Source organism: Rhinoraja longicauda, chromosome 5 (assembly GCF_053455715.1).
Source record: "Rhinoraja longicauda isolate Sanriku21f chromosome 5, sRhiLon1.1, whole genome shotgun sequence".
Classification (NCBI taxonomy): domain Eukaryota; kingdom Metazoa; phylum Chordata; class Chondrichthyes; order Rajiformes; family Arhynchobatidae; genus Rhinoraja; species Rhinoraja longicauda.
The window spans coordinates 22151742-22167919 of NC_135957.1; the positions used below are offsets into that span (position 1 = coordinate 22151742).

Below are 16178 nucleotides of genomic sequence, written 5' to 3' on the forward strand. Positions count from 1 at the left end.
CACCCTTTTGCAAGTCTTGCTTATATCACCAATTAAATTGCCTGATTGTCCGATTTACCAGACTTCTCACTTAAATGATCAACCAATCCATGTATTCTCTTCTGACTGACTTATTACACTGTAATTCCCACTTACTTTCAGCCAATGGTCGTCCTCTCTCCAACTTCCCGACCTTTACAGACTGATAGTCCAGGTATATTTAAGGGCCGGATGGAAATTGGAAGTGAAGTGTATGAAGTCATTGTGTTCTGCATGGGTACACGAATCGGGGTCTTTGTGAGCCTCCTTCCTCTATATTACACGAGGAGAAAGGAATATTTACCTGCACAGCAGAACTCAGACAAATGCCCCCAACAGGAATGATGCCGAGGCAAATCGACCAGATAAAGATCATTTCATTTTTTTTTAGTTTAGAGATGCAGCGCGGAAACAAGCCCTTCAGCCCACCGAGTCCTCACCGACCAGCGATCCCTACACGCTAACACCATCCTACACACACTAGCGACAATTTAAAATTTACACCAAGCCAATTAACCAACAAACCTGTACGTCTTTGGAGTGTGGGAGGAAATCGAAAATCTCGGAAAAAACCCAGGCCGGTCACGGGGAGAACGTAAAAACTCCGTACACACAGCACCCGGTTGGGGTCGACCCGGGTCGGCGCTGCAAGCGCTGTAAGGCAGCAACTCTAACACTGTGCCACCATGCCGCCCGTAACATTTGATCTGTTAATCTTTTGTTTTTCCCTGTCTGCTCAACTTAATCCCATTTTCCAAAACCATATTTTATTGAAACCTCTTATCCTTTATCAATCCTGATAAAAGGTAATTCACCTTACAAAATTAATTCTGTTTCTCTATCCTTACCTGCTTGGTGACCTGTTGAATATTTAAAGCATTTTCTATATTCATTTCTAACAACCTAGTGGTATTGTCATTTTGATGGTTTGAATTACAATAGTGGTTTATAATAGTGGTTGAATCTGGTTCAATTAAAATTATGGTATGTTTTCTTGTGACAACTTTATTTCAACAAAGCAATTTTCGTCCATAATATTTTAAATTGGAATCTTGCAGAGAAATACAAGACAATTACAAATGTAAATCCTTCTCCTACTGTACATTGTCTTGAGGCAGCTGACAAGTGGTTTCTAGTCATGAGTCCAGACAATAGTCCAAGCAAAACATGTGCAGCATTTAGAAAGTCCCCTATTGCCAATCTTTCAGCTTAAACCAAGGTGCTACTCATTGTCCTGGTATAGTTTACCAAGATCGTTGATATCTTGAATAACAATCCCACAATGAAAATCACCAAAATAGAATATCATCATTAACTCAAAGCTGTTTGTTAATTGATGTCCTCAAATTGGATTATTTAATCAAAGCAGTAAGTGCACTTCTCTCCTTATGGGTCTTTCCCTTGCAACTGCTGATGACACAAAACTTAGCCTTTCACCTCTACCCTTCCCAACATCCAGAGACCAAAATATAGTTTTTCCAACTAAAGCAACAATTCACTTGGACTCCTTCGATCTAGTTCATAGCACTCAGTATTCAAACCCGTGGTGTTCTCTACATTGGTGAAACAAAACACAGATTGCATGATTGCCTTGCAGAGTATCTGTGTTAATTCCACATGGGCCACCCTGAGCTTCCCGTTACCTGCCACTTTAATTCCCCATCCCTAACTTCTCAAACTGTGGCCTCCTGTGCTGCTACAATGAAGCCCAGTGCAAGCTTAAGGAATATGCTTCATCTTCCATCAGAGTAGATTGCAAACTTTAGGACTCAAATTTGAATGCTACAACTTCAGGTTGCGTAGTTTCTTTGTCTATTTCAGTCATCCATCTGTGAGGTAGCTTGTTTTCTTTTTTCTCTGGGAGTAGAGAACCTGCTCTGCATTTCACAACTTCTACATTCTTTTGACTATGTTTTCACTCTCGAACTGCTCCCATTTAGTCATTGACCAGATAACCTTGGTGAAACTGGTTCCCTTGGTGAAACGTATTCCCTTGGTGAAACTGGTTTTACAGTTTAAGAGGTTCTTTTGTCTCCTTCCCAGTTCTGAAGGGTCTTTAACCTGAAATACAAGCTTTGTTTCTCTTTCCACAGATACAGCCTGTATCTTTACAGCATTTTCTGTTTTTATTGTAGATTTCCAGCATCTACTTTTTCTTGATTTTCACTTAATTGAAAAATAATTAGCTATAAAATGGTTTGGAACTGTATTGACGTAAATGTTTCTGAATAAAATGCATTTTTTAATTCCACTCAACATTTCATTAACATCCACCTCCTTTACCTCTCAAACTTTACCAAAGGCAAACTTTCCAGCAGCCAAACCTTTTGCTCTAATCCATGCTAAATTCTTCCATTCCTTTATTCAACAGCAATCTGAAAGTTGTCTTTTCTGAGATTAGTCTAAATATGTATCATTTAGTATATAAATTCTTCCTAATATATTTTATCTAGATTTTAGCAAAATTAAGTGAATGTTCCAATGAATACAGTCATCTCGGAGCCAAACATATTTAAAGATGTAGTAGAAGCTTTTTTTTTTTGTAACATCATAATGGATAATATGAACAATCTTTTTGCAACTTTATTATAGATCCTCCTCCACATATCATTGAATGTTTTGGTACAGAACTTCCCCCATGCTATAGAATCTCCAAGGCTTCAGTCAGAGGTGATTGTGCTTGATGCTGGAAATACTGTACATTGCACAAAGATCCTAGAATTTCAGTGACGTGGAGCTGTCTTTTCAATGTTACTCACTGTCAGTCATTAGGGGATTCCTTGAAACCAGTAACAGCACACACACACTGCAATCAATCACACTGAACAGTTCTCAGACAGCTTTCAATTAACATTTGAATCTTTATTTTGCTCCCTGTTAAATGTATCAGATTGAATGAACCTGAAACATCCTAAAAATTTAACCAGTAATAAACAATTTAAAAACTTGGCATTTTGACAAAAAAAATGTCTGAACGGAAATGATACTCTTAGCATTAATTTTTTTTTTTTCAGGACCACAGAGGTGTTCAGGACTATTTATTGCTCAAAGTGCCATTTAAATAAAGAGTTTGATTTATATATTTATCATTCCATGGCCACAGGATAGAACTCTGAAGCCTAAGTGAGAACTCACCAGGTACAAACCAGAGCTCATGCCAGTCGTATTGAATGCTCCTCCCCAGCGTGGTGAAGATCTCACAAATGCAGGACTCTTGCCTGGCCATGAGACACGAGGTCCTCCTTGGGTAACTAGATGGCACCACTTGAGGTCCTGCCTGTCTATGTCTTAGGAAACACTTACAAAGGTCAGATAAAAAATACTTACATCTCACAATTCCTCATTGGTTTGCCACGATCAACTAATCCACATTTTAAACGGAAGAAAGAATCACAAAAACAGAAATTTACGATCTGTTTGTGGAATGTTCACACAAATAGAGTTTACAGTAAAACTCGATAAAGACAGAAACAGTTAATTAGTATCAAATAGGTAATGTTCAAACAGACTGCATGGCAGCAGTGTACACAGAAAAAATACAGATTCTTCTGGAGAGGATTACATGTCATAGGCAAATACCCTATCACAGGTAGGGCTCTCAATAGAAAACTCCATTCTCTAATACACCAGCCAACTAAAACTTGAGTATATACCTCTCTGATATTTTCTCCCAAAGTAATAGTTCTAGAGAGTTGAGAGCATTCTAATAAATGTACTCATCAATGACAAAATCCTACTGCTGTGTGACTTCAATATACACACTAATGCAGGAATAAACAGTTTGTTCTCACATTGAAGGTTGATACAAAATGCTGGAGTAACTCAGAAGGACAGGCAGCATCTCTGGAGAGAAGGAATGGGTGATGTTTCGGATCAAGACCCTTCAAATTGTTCTCCCATTGGTAGGTTGTTGCTACTGAGCAAGTGTAAAGAATGAGGGTTGGATGTTTTTCACCGGCAGGAACTGGGAGACTCGTCAGGATCGAGGGAAAGATGAACAGAGCAAAGTACTGAGAGATCCTTGATGAAAACCTGTTCCAGAGCGTTCTGGACCTCAGACTGGGTTGGAGGTTCACCTTCCAACAGGACAACGACTCTAAGCACACAGCCAAGACAATGCAGGAGTGGCTTCGTGACAAGTCTGTGAATGTCCTTGAGTGGCACAGCCAGAGCCGGGACTTGAACTCGATCGAACATTTCTGGAGGGATCTGAAAATAGCTGTGCATCGACGCTCCTCACCAATCTGAGCGGATCTGCAGAGAAGAATGGGAGAAATTACCCAAATACAGGTGTGCCAAGCTTGTAGAGTCATACCCAAGAAGACTTGAGGCTGTAATCACTGCCAAAGGTGCCTCAACAAAGTACTGAGTAAAGGGTCTGAATACTTATGTAAATGTGATATTTCAATGATTTCTTTTTAATTACTTTGCAAACATTTCTGTGTGTAGATTGATGATAAAAAAAAAAGAATTTAATCCATTTTAAAATAAGGTTGTAACATAACAAAATGTGGAAAAAGTGAAGTGTCTGAATACTTTCTGAATGCACTGTAGGTGCCACATTACTTATTTCCCTTTCTTTGCAGCTCGAACATTTGAAATTGACATCAAAATATTTTAAACTTAAGTGTACGAAGTGTTTTAGATGACACGCTGTAGCAAAATTTGGAGCAATCTTTCACTGTAAAGCTTCCTTACCATCACTTAATGTTTAATTATTGATCTTGCCCCTCCACACTGTATTGAACATGAAATTAGACTTTCTTCATTGTATTCCACATTCTAAAATAGAGAATTATTATCAAATAAAACAACAAACATTTTCTGTAGACACAAAGAACTGCAGATGCTGGTTTACAAAAAACACACAAAGTTCTGGAGTAACTCAGCGGGCCAAGCAGCAACTCTGGAGGACATGGATAGGTGACGTTTCGAGTCAGGACTTAATTCAATTTCACCCATTATTCATTTTGTTTCAGTTTCATTATTGTCCGGGTGGAAATCAAACCCTTTTCTAAATACAGTTCATACTGCACAATATATAACAAAAGAGACTCTGGAAATTGTTCATCTTCAGTGCATAAGTCAAAGCTCTGCTTTCATCCATCTGTAGTCCTTTCTTCCTCTGAGAAGAGATCAGCCAGGTCCCCCACTGTCAGAACAGATGCTTCTGATTGTACAATTGCTGACTTGTTATGACTAAAGACCAATCAGAAAGAAAAATAGTATTAATTTCTAAATAATGGAAAATCTCTAAAATGTCTGTCTTTCCCCTTTCTTAAGGAAGTTACATGTATTTATGAAAGTGCCTTACACAAGTTCAGAACTTCAGAAATGTTGTTTCAGACAAAATAATACAGTTGACATGGCATCACTATTGTAATGAAAGCAAATGTCCACAAATGGCAAAGAAATACAAGGCCAGGTGTTGGCTGAAGAGCGAAGACTGACTACGGAGTATTTTGTCAATATTACATGTTGAGGGAGCATTGCACAGCCAAAATTGGCATTTTTTTCAAAGGTCCTGGCTATCAAAGAATATCAACGAAGGTCATGGTGATACAAAGTACATGTGATCTTAAATTTACCTTTGGATTAAATAGTAGGCCTGTTTGTGAATGCCTTGTTTGGCTTCAGATAATATGCATACAACAATTTAATTGGTCCTAACTGTGCAAATCAGATTCTTCATTAAAGAAAAAGTCTGATTTTAATTGTATCAATGTGAAAGGATTGTTAGTTCTATATTAATGAGATGAGGGAATTTTTGGAGATGCTAACTATTTTTCCCACGCTAATATCCTCAAGACAGCAGTGCTAAAATATCATCTTAACCTGTTGCAATCCTTTTAGTACAGTATTCCAATGATATTGGTGCAAGATTTTGACCCGGTGATGACAATAAATTTCTAAATTACCATGGAGTGCAATTTAAAGAGGAATATGCAAATGGTGATGATCCAGATCCTTGATACCCTAGTTCTTCTTGGTGGTCAAGGTTGTATGTTTAGGAAGTACTGTTGAAGTGGTGTAGGTGGTAACTGCAATGCATTTTACAGATGGTGTATTAGTGACAGGAAGAGGGACTTTTGTCCTGGGTGGAGGTTACATTGTCCTGGGTGGAGTTCAGTTCTTGAATTTAGTTAAAGCAGCAAGTGGCAATCACCCAGTTTTGACCTTCCACATAAATTCCGAATTGAACCCATTTAACAGGATCACAACGCAACGCAATACATCACAACGCAATGTAGCATGACCTTAGTGTAAAGATGGGACTATGTCTCTAACCAGGACTGTGCTGTGGTCACTCTTACCAATACCATTATAGGCAAGCACATCTGTTACAGTAGCCAGGAGGACCATGTTGACCGCTCACAGAGATTTAATCTCCAGCTTACAAGCTGTATCCTTCAGAATCCACTGTCTCCATTTGCTGTGGTGTCACTGAACCATTCTCAGTGATAGATTTTGAAGTCCTTCATTCAAAGTACTTCTTGCTAATATGCTTGCTTCGTCCAACTGTTGTTCGAGTGATTTTTTAGATGAGAAGGGTCAGGGGATGATAAGCAAGAGTAAGGTTTTTTGCTTTTGTTGAACCTGAAACTGTGAGATTTGATAGGGTGTACAGTCACTGATGAGGACTCCCAGGTCTGCTCCTTCTTGACTGTGCATCTACACTGCCACCTCTGGTCAAAATATTGCAATGAAGGAGCTTTGGACAAGTGTAAGAACAACTAGACCAGGCTGCTGCTTGATAAGTGGGTGGGATGAGTCTCCCAATTCCTACACTAATCCCGTGAGGTTTATGAGAAGGAACTTGGAAGGTCAGCTCAGCTGAGAGAGCATCATAATCCAATACCAAGCAGTGTCTTGTTTGCTCTCATCTAGTTTAAATATACAACTGAATGGTGTACAAAGCCATTTGGAAGGCTGCTGAGCCTACTACATTAGTGGGAGTCTGAAGCCATATTTAAGCCAGACTGGTTGAGGGCTTCAAAGGTTTCAAAGGTCTTTTATTGTCACATGTACCAATTAAGGTACAGTGATATGCGAATTACCATATAGCCATACGAAAAAAAAATCAACAAGGCACACAAATACATAAAAATTAACATAAATATCCACCACAGCGGATTCCCCATGTTCCTCACTGTGATGGAAGGCAAAAAAGTCCAATCTACTTCCTCTTTATTTCTCCCACGGTCGGGGCAGTCGAACCATCCGTCGGGGCAATCAAAGCTCCCGCAGCCGGCGGTCGAAGCTCCCGTGTCGGGGCAATTGAACTCCCGCATCAGGGCGGTCGAAACTGCCGCTTCTTGGAGTTCCCAATGTTGGTCTCCAACCAGAGATCGCGAGCTCCATGATGTTAACGTCCGCAAGAATCCACAGTTGGAGCTCCGAGGTCGATCCCTGGCAAAGGGATGGTAGACTCCGCGATGTTAAAGTCCCGTAGGCACCCGCGGTGGAGCTCTCGAATTCGGTCTCCAGCAAAGGCCACCAACTCCTCGATGTTAGGCCGCAGAGCGGATGGAGATACGATATGGAGAAAAATCGCATCTCCGTCGAGGTAAGAGATTAGAAAAAGTTCCCCCCAACCCCCCACATAAAACAAGCTAAAGAACACTAAAAACACACGTTTAATACATACTATTTAAACACAATGAAGGAAAGGACAGACAGACTAATGGCGAGGCAGCCATTGCTGGCGCCACCTGGCTTTACAAGTAATTCAGTAATCATGGTCACTATTACTGAGACTAGCTTATTGCATGAATTCCAAATGATTTAATAAACTGAATTAAAATTGCACACTTGGTTTGGTTGGGGATTTGGACCCAAGCTCTCAGATTGTCACAGGTCTTTGTATTATTTGTTCAATAATATAACCAAGATGCTACTGCTTTCATAAATGGAAAATATAAACCTTAGTATGTGGTAATTGAACTTACCTTTTCTCAGTACTTTTAAGCATACTTTGCATCCTCTCCTCTATTGTCCCCTTGATTAGAAACCTGTGAACAACAGTTGGCCTAGGAAGAAATAAGCAACTTGGTTACACTTCATGACAAAATTTAAACACTGTAGATCTTTTATAAAAGTTAACCGAGAAATCAAGTTCATTTCAAATTCCAGTTACATGGACCTCTGTTTGATTGGGATGGGTGGCAGCTGTTGATGGTGCTGTCATCTTCCAGTTCTGATGAAAGATCTCCAACTTGAAAAGGCCTTCAACCAGAGAAGTGGAATACATGCACGGTAGCGCAGCGGTAGAGTTGCTGCTTTACAGCGAATGCAGCGCCGGAGACTCAGGTTCGATCCTGACTACGGGTGCTGCACTGTAAGGAGTTTGTACGTTCTCCCCGTGACCTGCGTGGGTTTTCTCCGAGATCTTCGGTTTCCTCCCACATTCCAAAGACGTACAGGTATGTAGGTTAATTGGCTGGGTAAATGTAAAAATTGTCCCTAGTGGGTGTAGGATAGTGTTAATGTACGGGGATCGCTGGGCGGCACGGACTTGGTGGGCCGAAAAGGCCTGTTTCCGGCTGTATATATATGATATGATATGATATGATTTAAATAAACCACCCAAACTATTTAACAAACTGTAATGTGAGAACTTAAAGCTCATAAGAAATGAAAAGGGATGAGAAATACTTTTGCACAACTATATTGCTGGGATATGGAATGTCTAGACAAAAATAGAAGTGAAACCAGAGTTCATAATGACTTTTAAGAATAACTAGACCAAGTGGACCCATTGGGGCCAAACCTCTCCTGCATTGGTGCAGCACCCTCTCCTTCCCCCCCTCCCCTCTCCTTCCCCCCCTCCCCTCTCCCCACCCCTCCCCCTCCCTCCATCCCCCCTCCGCTCTCCCTCCCCCCCTTCCTCCTTCCCTCCCCCTCCCCCTCCATCCTCCTTTCCCCTCCCCTTTCCCTTCCCCCCACCCCATAAACCCCCCTTATCCCTCCACCCCCCTCTTTCCCTCCCTCTCTCTCCACCCCCTCCTTCCCTCCCTAGGAGATGGATTCAAACTTGAAAATGTGAATACATTTAAAAATATAACACCAATTTCAATGAAACGTCTTCCATTAGCACCAAAGGGACGACAGTGAATAAGGTGGGCCTAAAATTGTCGTGCTATCGTGTACCGTTTTGGCTGTAGTTCAGAAACAAACAAACAAGAGTTTTAGAATATAGATAACTAAATATCTGAAGGACTAAAAGGCAGAATTGGGACTAAATGACATCCAAGATTCTGAAAAGCATGTGGAAGGCACTGTTTAGCTGTTTTTAAATCCGTATTTATTCTATCCAAATAAACTTAATAAATACACGGATCAGCCAAAACATTATGACCACCTGCCTAATATGCTGTTGGTCCTCCGTGTGCCGCCAAAACAGCGCCAACCTGCCGAGGTATGGACTCTACAAGACCCCTGATGGTGTCCTGTGGTATCTGGCACCAAAAAATTAGCAGCAGATCCTTCAAGTCCTGTAAGTTGCGAGGTGGAGCCGCCGTGGATCGGACTTGTCGATCCAGCACATCCCACAGATGCTCAATCGGATTAAGATCTGGAGAATTTGGAGGCTAGGGCAACACCGTGTGTTCATCATGTTCCTCAAACCATTCCCGAACAATGTGTGCAGTGTGGCAGGGTGCATTATCCTGCTGAAACAAGCCACTGCCATCAGGGAATACCATTGCTATGAAGGGGTGTACCTGGTCTGCAACGATGTTTAGGTGGGTGACACGTGTCAAATTGACGTCCACATGAATGCCCAGACCCAGGGATTCCCAGCAGAACATTGCCCAGAGCATCACACTCCCTCCACGGGCTTGTTGTCTTCCCACAGTCAGTTCGGACCAGACGGGATAGCCTTCGTTGCCCTCGTGCATCGATGAGCCTTGGGCGCCCAACACCCTGTCGCCAGTTTGTGGTTTGTCCCTCCTCGGACCACTGTCGGTAGGTACTCACCACTGATGACCGGGAGCATCCCACAAGCCTTGCCGTTTCAGAGATGCTCTGATCCAGTCGTCTGGCCATAACAATTTGGCCCTTGTCAACATCGCTCAGGTCTTTACTCCTGCCTATTTCACCTGCATCCAACACATCAACTTCAAGAACTGACTGTTCACTTGCTGCCTAATATATCCCACCCCTTGACAGGTGCCATTGTAACAAAATAACCAATGTTATTCACTTCACCTGTCAGTGGTCATAATGTTTTGGCTGATCTGTGTATATTCTGGTAATGCCCAGTAGGCCAGACAGCTTCTGCACAGGAAGAAACAGAGATAATAGACAATAGACGCAGGAGTAGGCCATTTGGCCCTTAGAGCCAGCATTCAATGTGATCATGGCTGATCACTCACAATCAGAAATAATGTTTCTGACCTTTGAACCAAAATGGAATATTTAGAAATAATTACATTTTAAGATTACAGAAAGGGGTGTAGGAGAAAAGAGAACAAATGGTAAAGTCTGTGATTGATTGCAAAAAAGAATAATTGACCAAAGGAGCAGTCGTGCAGGGCATAGGAAGTTCGTAGTTGGTTTAGTAAATAAATCAAAGATTGGTCAAGACCTGTGATTTGAAGAAACTACAGAGAAATATTGTAGATGCTGGAAACCCGAAAAAAGAGAAAATACCTATAGTGCTCATTATCTGGAAATGTTACATTTTCACATGTGGGAAAACATGAGGGGTGGGGGACCACCAGCAGAAACCATTAGATTGACATAAAAAGGGACATGAGGACAACTTACTCTGAGCATTAACACTGGTGGGCTGTGCCGATTAGCATCTTTTATGTACATTCCATGAAATGTTGTCATATTTTTATCAAAGCATTTGTATTATAAGGATAACTGTACAACATAACAAAACAATTCAGGAAAATACAGGTTGTGCAATTATGAACTGTTACTCACTTTGTTTGTCCAATACGATGCACTCTCCCTATGGCTTGTAGCTCATGGGCAAGGTTTAAAATAGGTTCTACTAAGAGGACATATGTAGCTTCAATGATGTTTAAACCATTTGATGCTGTGTGGAGAGGCAGCAGCAAGATGTTTACCTTGGAATCATATTTAAAAGCTGATAGATTCTCCTGGAAAAGACAATGTAATTTAGAAACATAGAAAATAGGTGCAGGAGGAGGCCATTTGGCCCCTCGAGCCAGCCCCACATTCATTGTGATCATGGCTGATCATCCACAATCAATAACCCGTGCCTGCCTTCTCCCCATATCCCTTGATCCCACTAGCCCCTAGAGCTCTATCTAACTCTCTCTTAAATCCATCCAGTGATTTGGCCTCCACTGCCCTCCGTGGTAGAGAATTCCACAAATTCACAACTCTCTGGGTGAAAAAGTTCCTTCTCACCTCAGTTTAAATGGCCTAATTTGGACTGATCAGGGTGTGAAGGTGAAAATATTTAACAGTTAGACATCATGATAAAATCTGTAGAGTACCTGAAATAACTAATTTTTATTCACCTATTATAAAATAACCTATAACTTTATAGTGAGGTTTTCAGAGTTAGTTTTGGTCAAATGATTGTCCTGGGCAGTTTTCAGTTACCATAATTCTGCTGGATACAATTCCTGTGATCCTTTTGCTGAATGGTTTGACCAGTTCTCTGAGGTCTGCTGAAATCAATGCACAGTACCCTCCCACTCATCTGCTGAAATCTTCAATCCATCTAGGTACAAATTGTTATGTGCCCTTTCATAATCTATGGGCATGGTTTCCTCGACAATGGATACTTTCTCTTAACTGAAAATACCGATTCTTGCTGTATATGGTTCATCGGACACACGACACCCTCTGCACGAGTGGTTACATTAAAAAAATAGGGCTATCAGTTCTTTAGATTACTTTTTACATTTTATACATGGTTAACAAGAGTAGCTCATTTCAATTTTTTCCCTCCACTCATTTATCCTCTGGCGTCCTTAATGTAATTTTTTCTGCCATTTCCATTGTTGCTTACCCAATCTTGCTGAAAGATAAATTAAGAAGATATGGTACAAGGGAACTTATTGACCTCTCCAAATAAAGAAGGGAAAAGGGAAAATTTCCCTTTGTGGAAAACCATTCATGATTGTGATTTTGATGGGGAAAAAAACATTCATGATTGTGATTTTGATGGGGGGAAAAAAAACAAGCATTGCAGGGAATGGGATCCTGGGGAACCCAGCTCAAGAGGAGATCTGAACTGCAGAATCAACCCTTTTAGTAAAGTAGATTTTATAATCAGTGAATATTAAGTAAAGTGGATATTGTAATTGACTTCACTCCTGACTTCAGGTGACGTTTGAGTGGAATTTGCACGTTCTTCTTGTGACTGAGTGGTTTTCCTCCAAAACCCAAAGGTTGGTAGACTAATGGGCCACAGTAAATGCCCCTTAATAAATGCCCCTTAATATAGGTTAGTTGTAGAATCTGGGGAGGGGGGGGGGGGGGGGGGGAGGGCACTGCTAATAAGGTGAGAAGAATAAAATTTTGATTAATGAAGGATGAGTGTAAATGGGTGGTTGACAGTCGGCACACATCAAAGGGCTTGTTTTCATGAGTTTATCACTCTAAATCAAACGTTTAGATTTAGTCTAGAAATAAGAAATTGGCATAAGTGAAAATGACATAGAAGCTTCATAAAATTAAGAGGGCCATAGATAGGGCCAGTAATCAGAGTCTTATTCCAAGGGTGAGGAGTCTAAAACTAGAGGACATAAGTGAGAGCAGAGAAATTTGAGAGAAATTTAAAGGAAATCTGAGGGGCAAGTTTCTCACACCAGATGGTGGTTATATGGAAAGGGGTACCAAAGAAAGTTTTGTAGGTGGGTAAGATTACAATATTTAAAAGGCATTTGGACAGGTACTTATAGGAAAGGAATATAGGTATGTAAGCCTCATGTGGGCAAATGGGACTAGTGCATCACAGTCAGCATGGATGAGTTGGCCATTAGAGTAGAGTAGAACGAGGTCTCTGTTAATGACTGAAAGAAGCACTGTTAAACATTCCCATTATAAAAAAGGCCCATTTATTCCCATAGAACACCTTTGATTCGGAGACAGCGGGTGGAGTTGAAAGAGAACTTACTGAATGTATGAATGAGTTCAACCAAGTGAATGAATGTAATGATGGAAGGGAACAGGTCAAGGCTCTGTGCAAGGAAGAAGCAGAGTGTCTGTGGGATAAGGTCTAACAAGATTGGGCATCCATGATAAAGGTGAGCTGATTGTGACAAGGAACTCGGAAAGTGGCAAATGTTAAATGACGTCCGCCCATTTCCTCCACAGACGCTGCCTGGTCCGCTGAGTTCCTCCAGCAGTCTTTTGTGCAAGTAGAATGGGGTGTTAGGGAACTGGGATCCTACAAGGCTATAGGCTGAAGGAAGCCTGAAGAAATTAGATTCATGACTGTTAGGTAGACAGTGGCATGACATTCAGTTGCAAGGTCATAGCCTAGAGGGAGGGAAGAAGAGATATCCATAAGATAAAGAAGAGTTCACCAAACCACAACAGCATTCTATTTGTTGGTGGGAAGTGGGGTTGGGTTGGGGGGGTTGGGTTAGATGATGATATCTGGTTGTTTCTTTGCAAAGGGAGTACTGCAAACTCACAAATGTTTTGGTGAGAGCAAGTAAAGGGAATGGAAAACTCGACCTGTCTGATGATGGGTCTTGGACCTGAAATATTTATCCTTTTCCCTCTCCACAGATTTTGCCTGACCTGTTAAATATTTCTGGTATTTTGAGTTTTTGTTAAAACCACGCAATTGATTTGTTAATCGCTAACTGATGGCCTAACCAATGAAAAGGAGAATTACACAAGATTTATTTTCCCAGCTCCCATTCTTTGATATGTAGTGCCTATTTTACCTGGAACTTGTGGAGTCCATTGATCTGAACAAACTCCATGTTATTGTCCAACAATGCTTTCCCAATTATATCCAGCACATCTTGCCACTAAAAGCAACAGCAGAAAATCTAAATTAGACAACAGTAATTCACTGTGAATTTGAGAACGATGATTTGGATTAAAGCTTTACAAACTAAAAGTATGATCTTACAATAGATTGGGTGCAATACCTTATCTGAAACACAGCTCTGCCAGTGCAACAATCCCATAGTACTGAACCGGGTCATCAATTTGCTCAAGTCTCTTGAGTGGGACTCAAACCTATTACTTTCTGAATCACTGGTGTGATGCAATCCACTGAGCCATGGGTGATATCCACAGACAAATCTTTTTTGTGAAATAAAGGTCAATCTTTCTGTTTCCCTAAACTCCAATTTCTTTTGCCACTTTTAGAAGGCAGTGTGCCCATGTTAATAGCTACTTCAATCACCTCATCCACACGAATATTTAGCAGGTAAGTTCAGATTTTCTACATTAATTCAGGGCTGATATTAATATTTTTCCATATTTGTAGTAATCTAAGATTTTCCAAATGTTTTTCTTCTTCTCCAGAAAATGATGGCAGAACTGGAAACGTATTTCTTGAATGGGCAGAAAATTGTTTGTATTGAGAGGCAGGTGGTCTGTTCTACCTGAACACCATCCAGTGAATGAAGCTGAAAATATTGCTCTGGGCCTTTTTAGTGGGAATGGCCTTTCCTTCGCATGAGCCCAAGAGGTTGGCAGAAAGGAAATGTAACAAGGTATTTATCTGTTAGTTATAAAACTTACGGTAGAAAACACAAGGGACTTTGCTCCAGGCTCCTTCTGCTGGATTTCCTTCAGTGTCCTGAGCACAGCCTCCACTTTAGTGGAATGGCTACCCTGAAGCAGAAGGCAGAAATAAAAAGTATTACCTACATTACAAGCATGACAAAAACCAATGATCACATGCTGAACATGAGATTGATTACACTCTCTCCAATACTCCTCTTGCTCCCTCTTCTGCCAGTGTTAGTTTAGTTGGAAACAATAGACAATAGACAATAGGTGCAGGAGTAGGCCATTCAGCCCTTCGAGCCAGCACCGCCATTCAATGCGATCATGGCTGATCACTCTCAATCAGTACCCCGTTCCTGCCTTCTCCCCATACCCCCTCACTCCGCTATCCTTAAGAGCTCTATCCAGCTCCCTCTTGAAAGCATCCAACGAACTGGCCTCCACTGCCTTCTGAGGCAGAGAATTCCACACCTTCACCACTCTCTGACTGAAAAAGTTATTTTACCTAGCTTTGGATGAGTTTTAATTTCCTGAGAAGACCAAAGTTGTTTTCCACCTTGCTACAAACCTTGTGGACCTTTTGACTGTTTGCATTCTCCTCCATAGCCCTTGGCCCAGTTTAAAGCAGACCATTTTTAATCTTAGCATTCTATTCAACCATGTATGCTTCACATAACAAAGACAATCTGCTTCCACCACTGCAACAACACATGTATCTACTGCTTCAGAGGTTCAGGCTCATCTATTCCAATATGTCTCTGGCCAGCATCCCATATTCCATGCTTCCCAAAGTCCACCTGCTAACTCCTATTCTTGTGGGCATAACTGGGCTGCTGATCCTTTGACAGCTCAAAATAGAAATGCTCACCCTCATGCTTAAATGCCAATAAGTTCCTTGTTATCTCCTGCTTGAAATTCCATCCCAAAATGCTTCATTCTGCAGACTCTAACCACATGTCCCTTCATCCAAATATTGATTGCCAAATCTTCAACTGCTAATGATCAAGACTCTGAAAATTCCTTCAGAAATCTCTCCACCACTTTCTGCACTTCAAGATACTTATTTAAACAAGTCGGAGTTAATATTTCCTTTAACACCTCATCCATTGTGTGTCTAGTTAAATTTCCATTAGACCATGAAAAAGTGAAGGGCTTTTGAAAATGTAAATTGGCTTTGTGTGTCCACAAAGGGGTGGTTGAGTGCCTTGGAATATTTCCACATTAAAGAGGCTTTTTAAATACAAATTGTTAATATGCAACAAGAAAACATTACAACTCTTACATCACAATAGACTTAAAGGCACTATTGATAATAGTAATGTAAAACATAAATGTATTTTGGGCAATCACTCGAAAAAGGCAAAAGGTTAAAGTTTCTTTAAGTACACAAAGAGAGGCAGACAGAGGCAGATCTTTTTCTTGCAGCTCTGGGCAATTCCAGGCCACCAGCCCACTGCAGAGCTTTGGTGAAG

General features: G+C 40.9%; 1 protein-coding gene across 4 annotated transcripts in view; it reads right to left on the minus strand.

Annotated features, from left to right (window-relative positions):
• Positions 1-2859: 2859 nt before the first annotated feature.
• The window catches only part of shprh (SNF2 histone linker PHD RING helicase), a 61501-nt gene continuing 48182 nt past the window's right edge, over positions 2860-16178 (minus strand). For 3 of the 4 annotated variants that reach the window (XM_078399047.1, XM_078399048.1, XM_078399049.1), the window contains 5 exons: positions 14719-14811; positions 13908-13994; positions 10954-11132; positions 7968-8048; positions 2860-5217 (listed from right to left, as the gene is read on the minus strand). In XM_078399047.1, coding sequence (XP_078255173.1) covers positions 5118-5217; positions 7968-8048; positions 10954-11132; positions 13908-13994; positions 14719-14811 — 540 coding nt within the window. In that variant the 3' untranslated portion in view covers positions 2860-5117. The remainder of the gene's footprint in view (positions 5218-7967; positions 8049-10953; positions 11133-13907; positions 13995-14718; positions 14812-16178) is intronic. The other variant, XR_013547252.1, reaches the window with a different exon arrangement.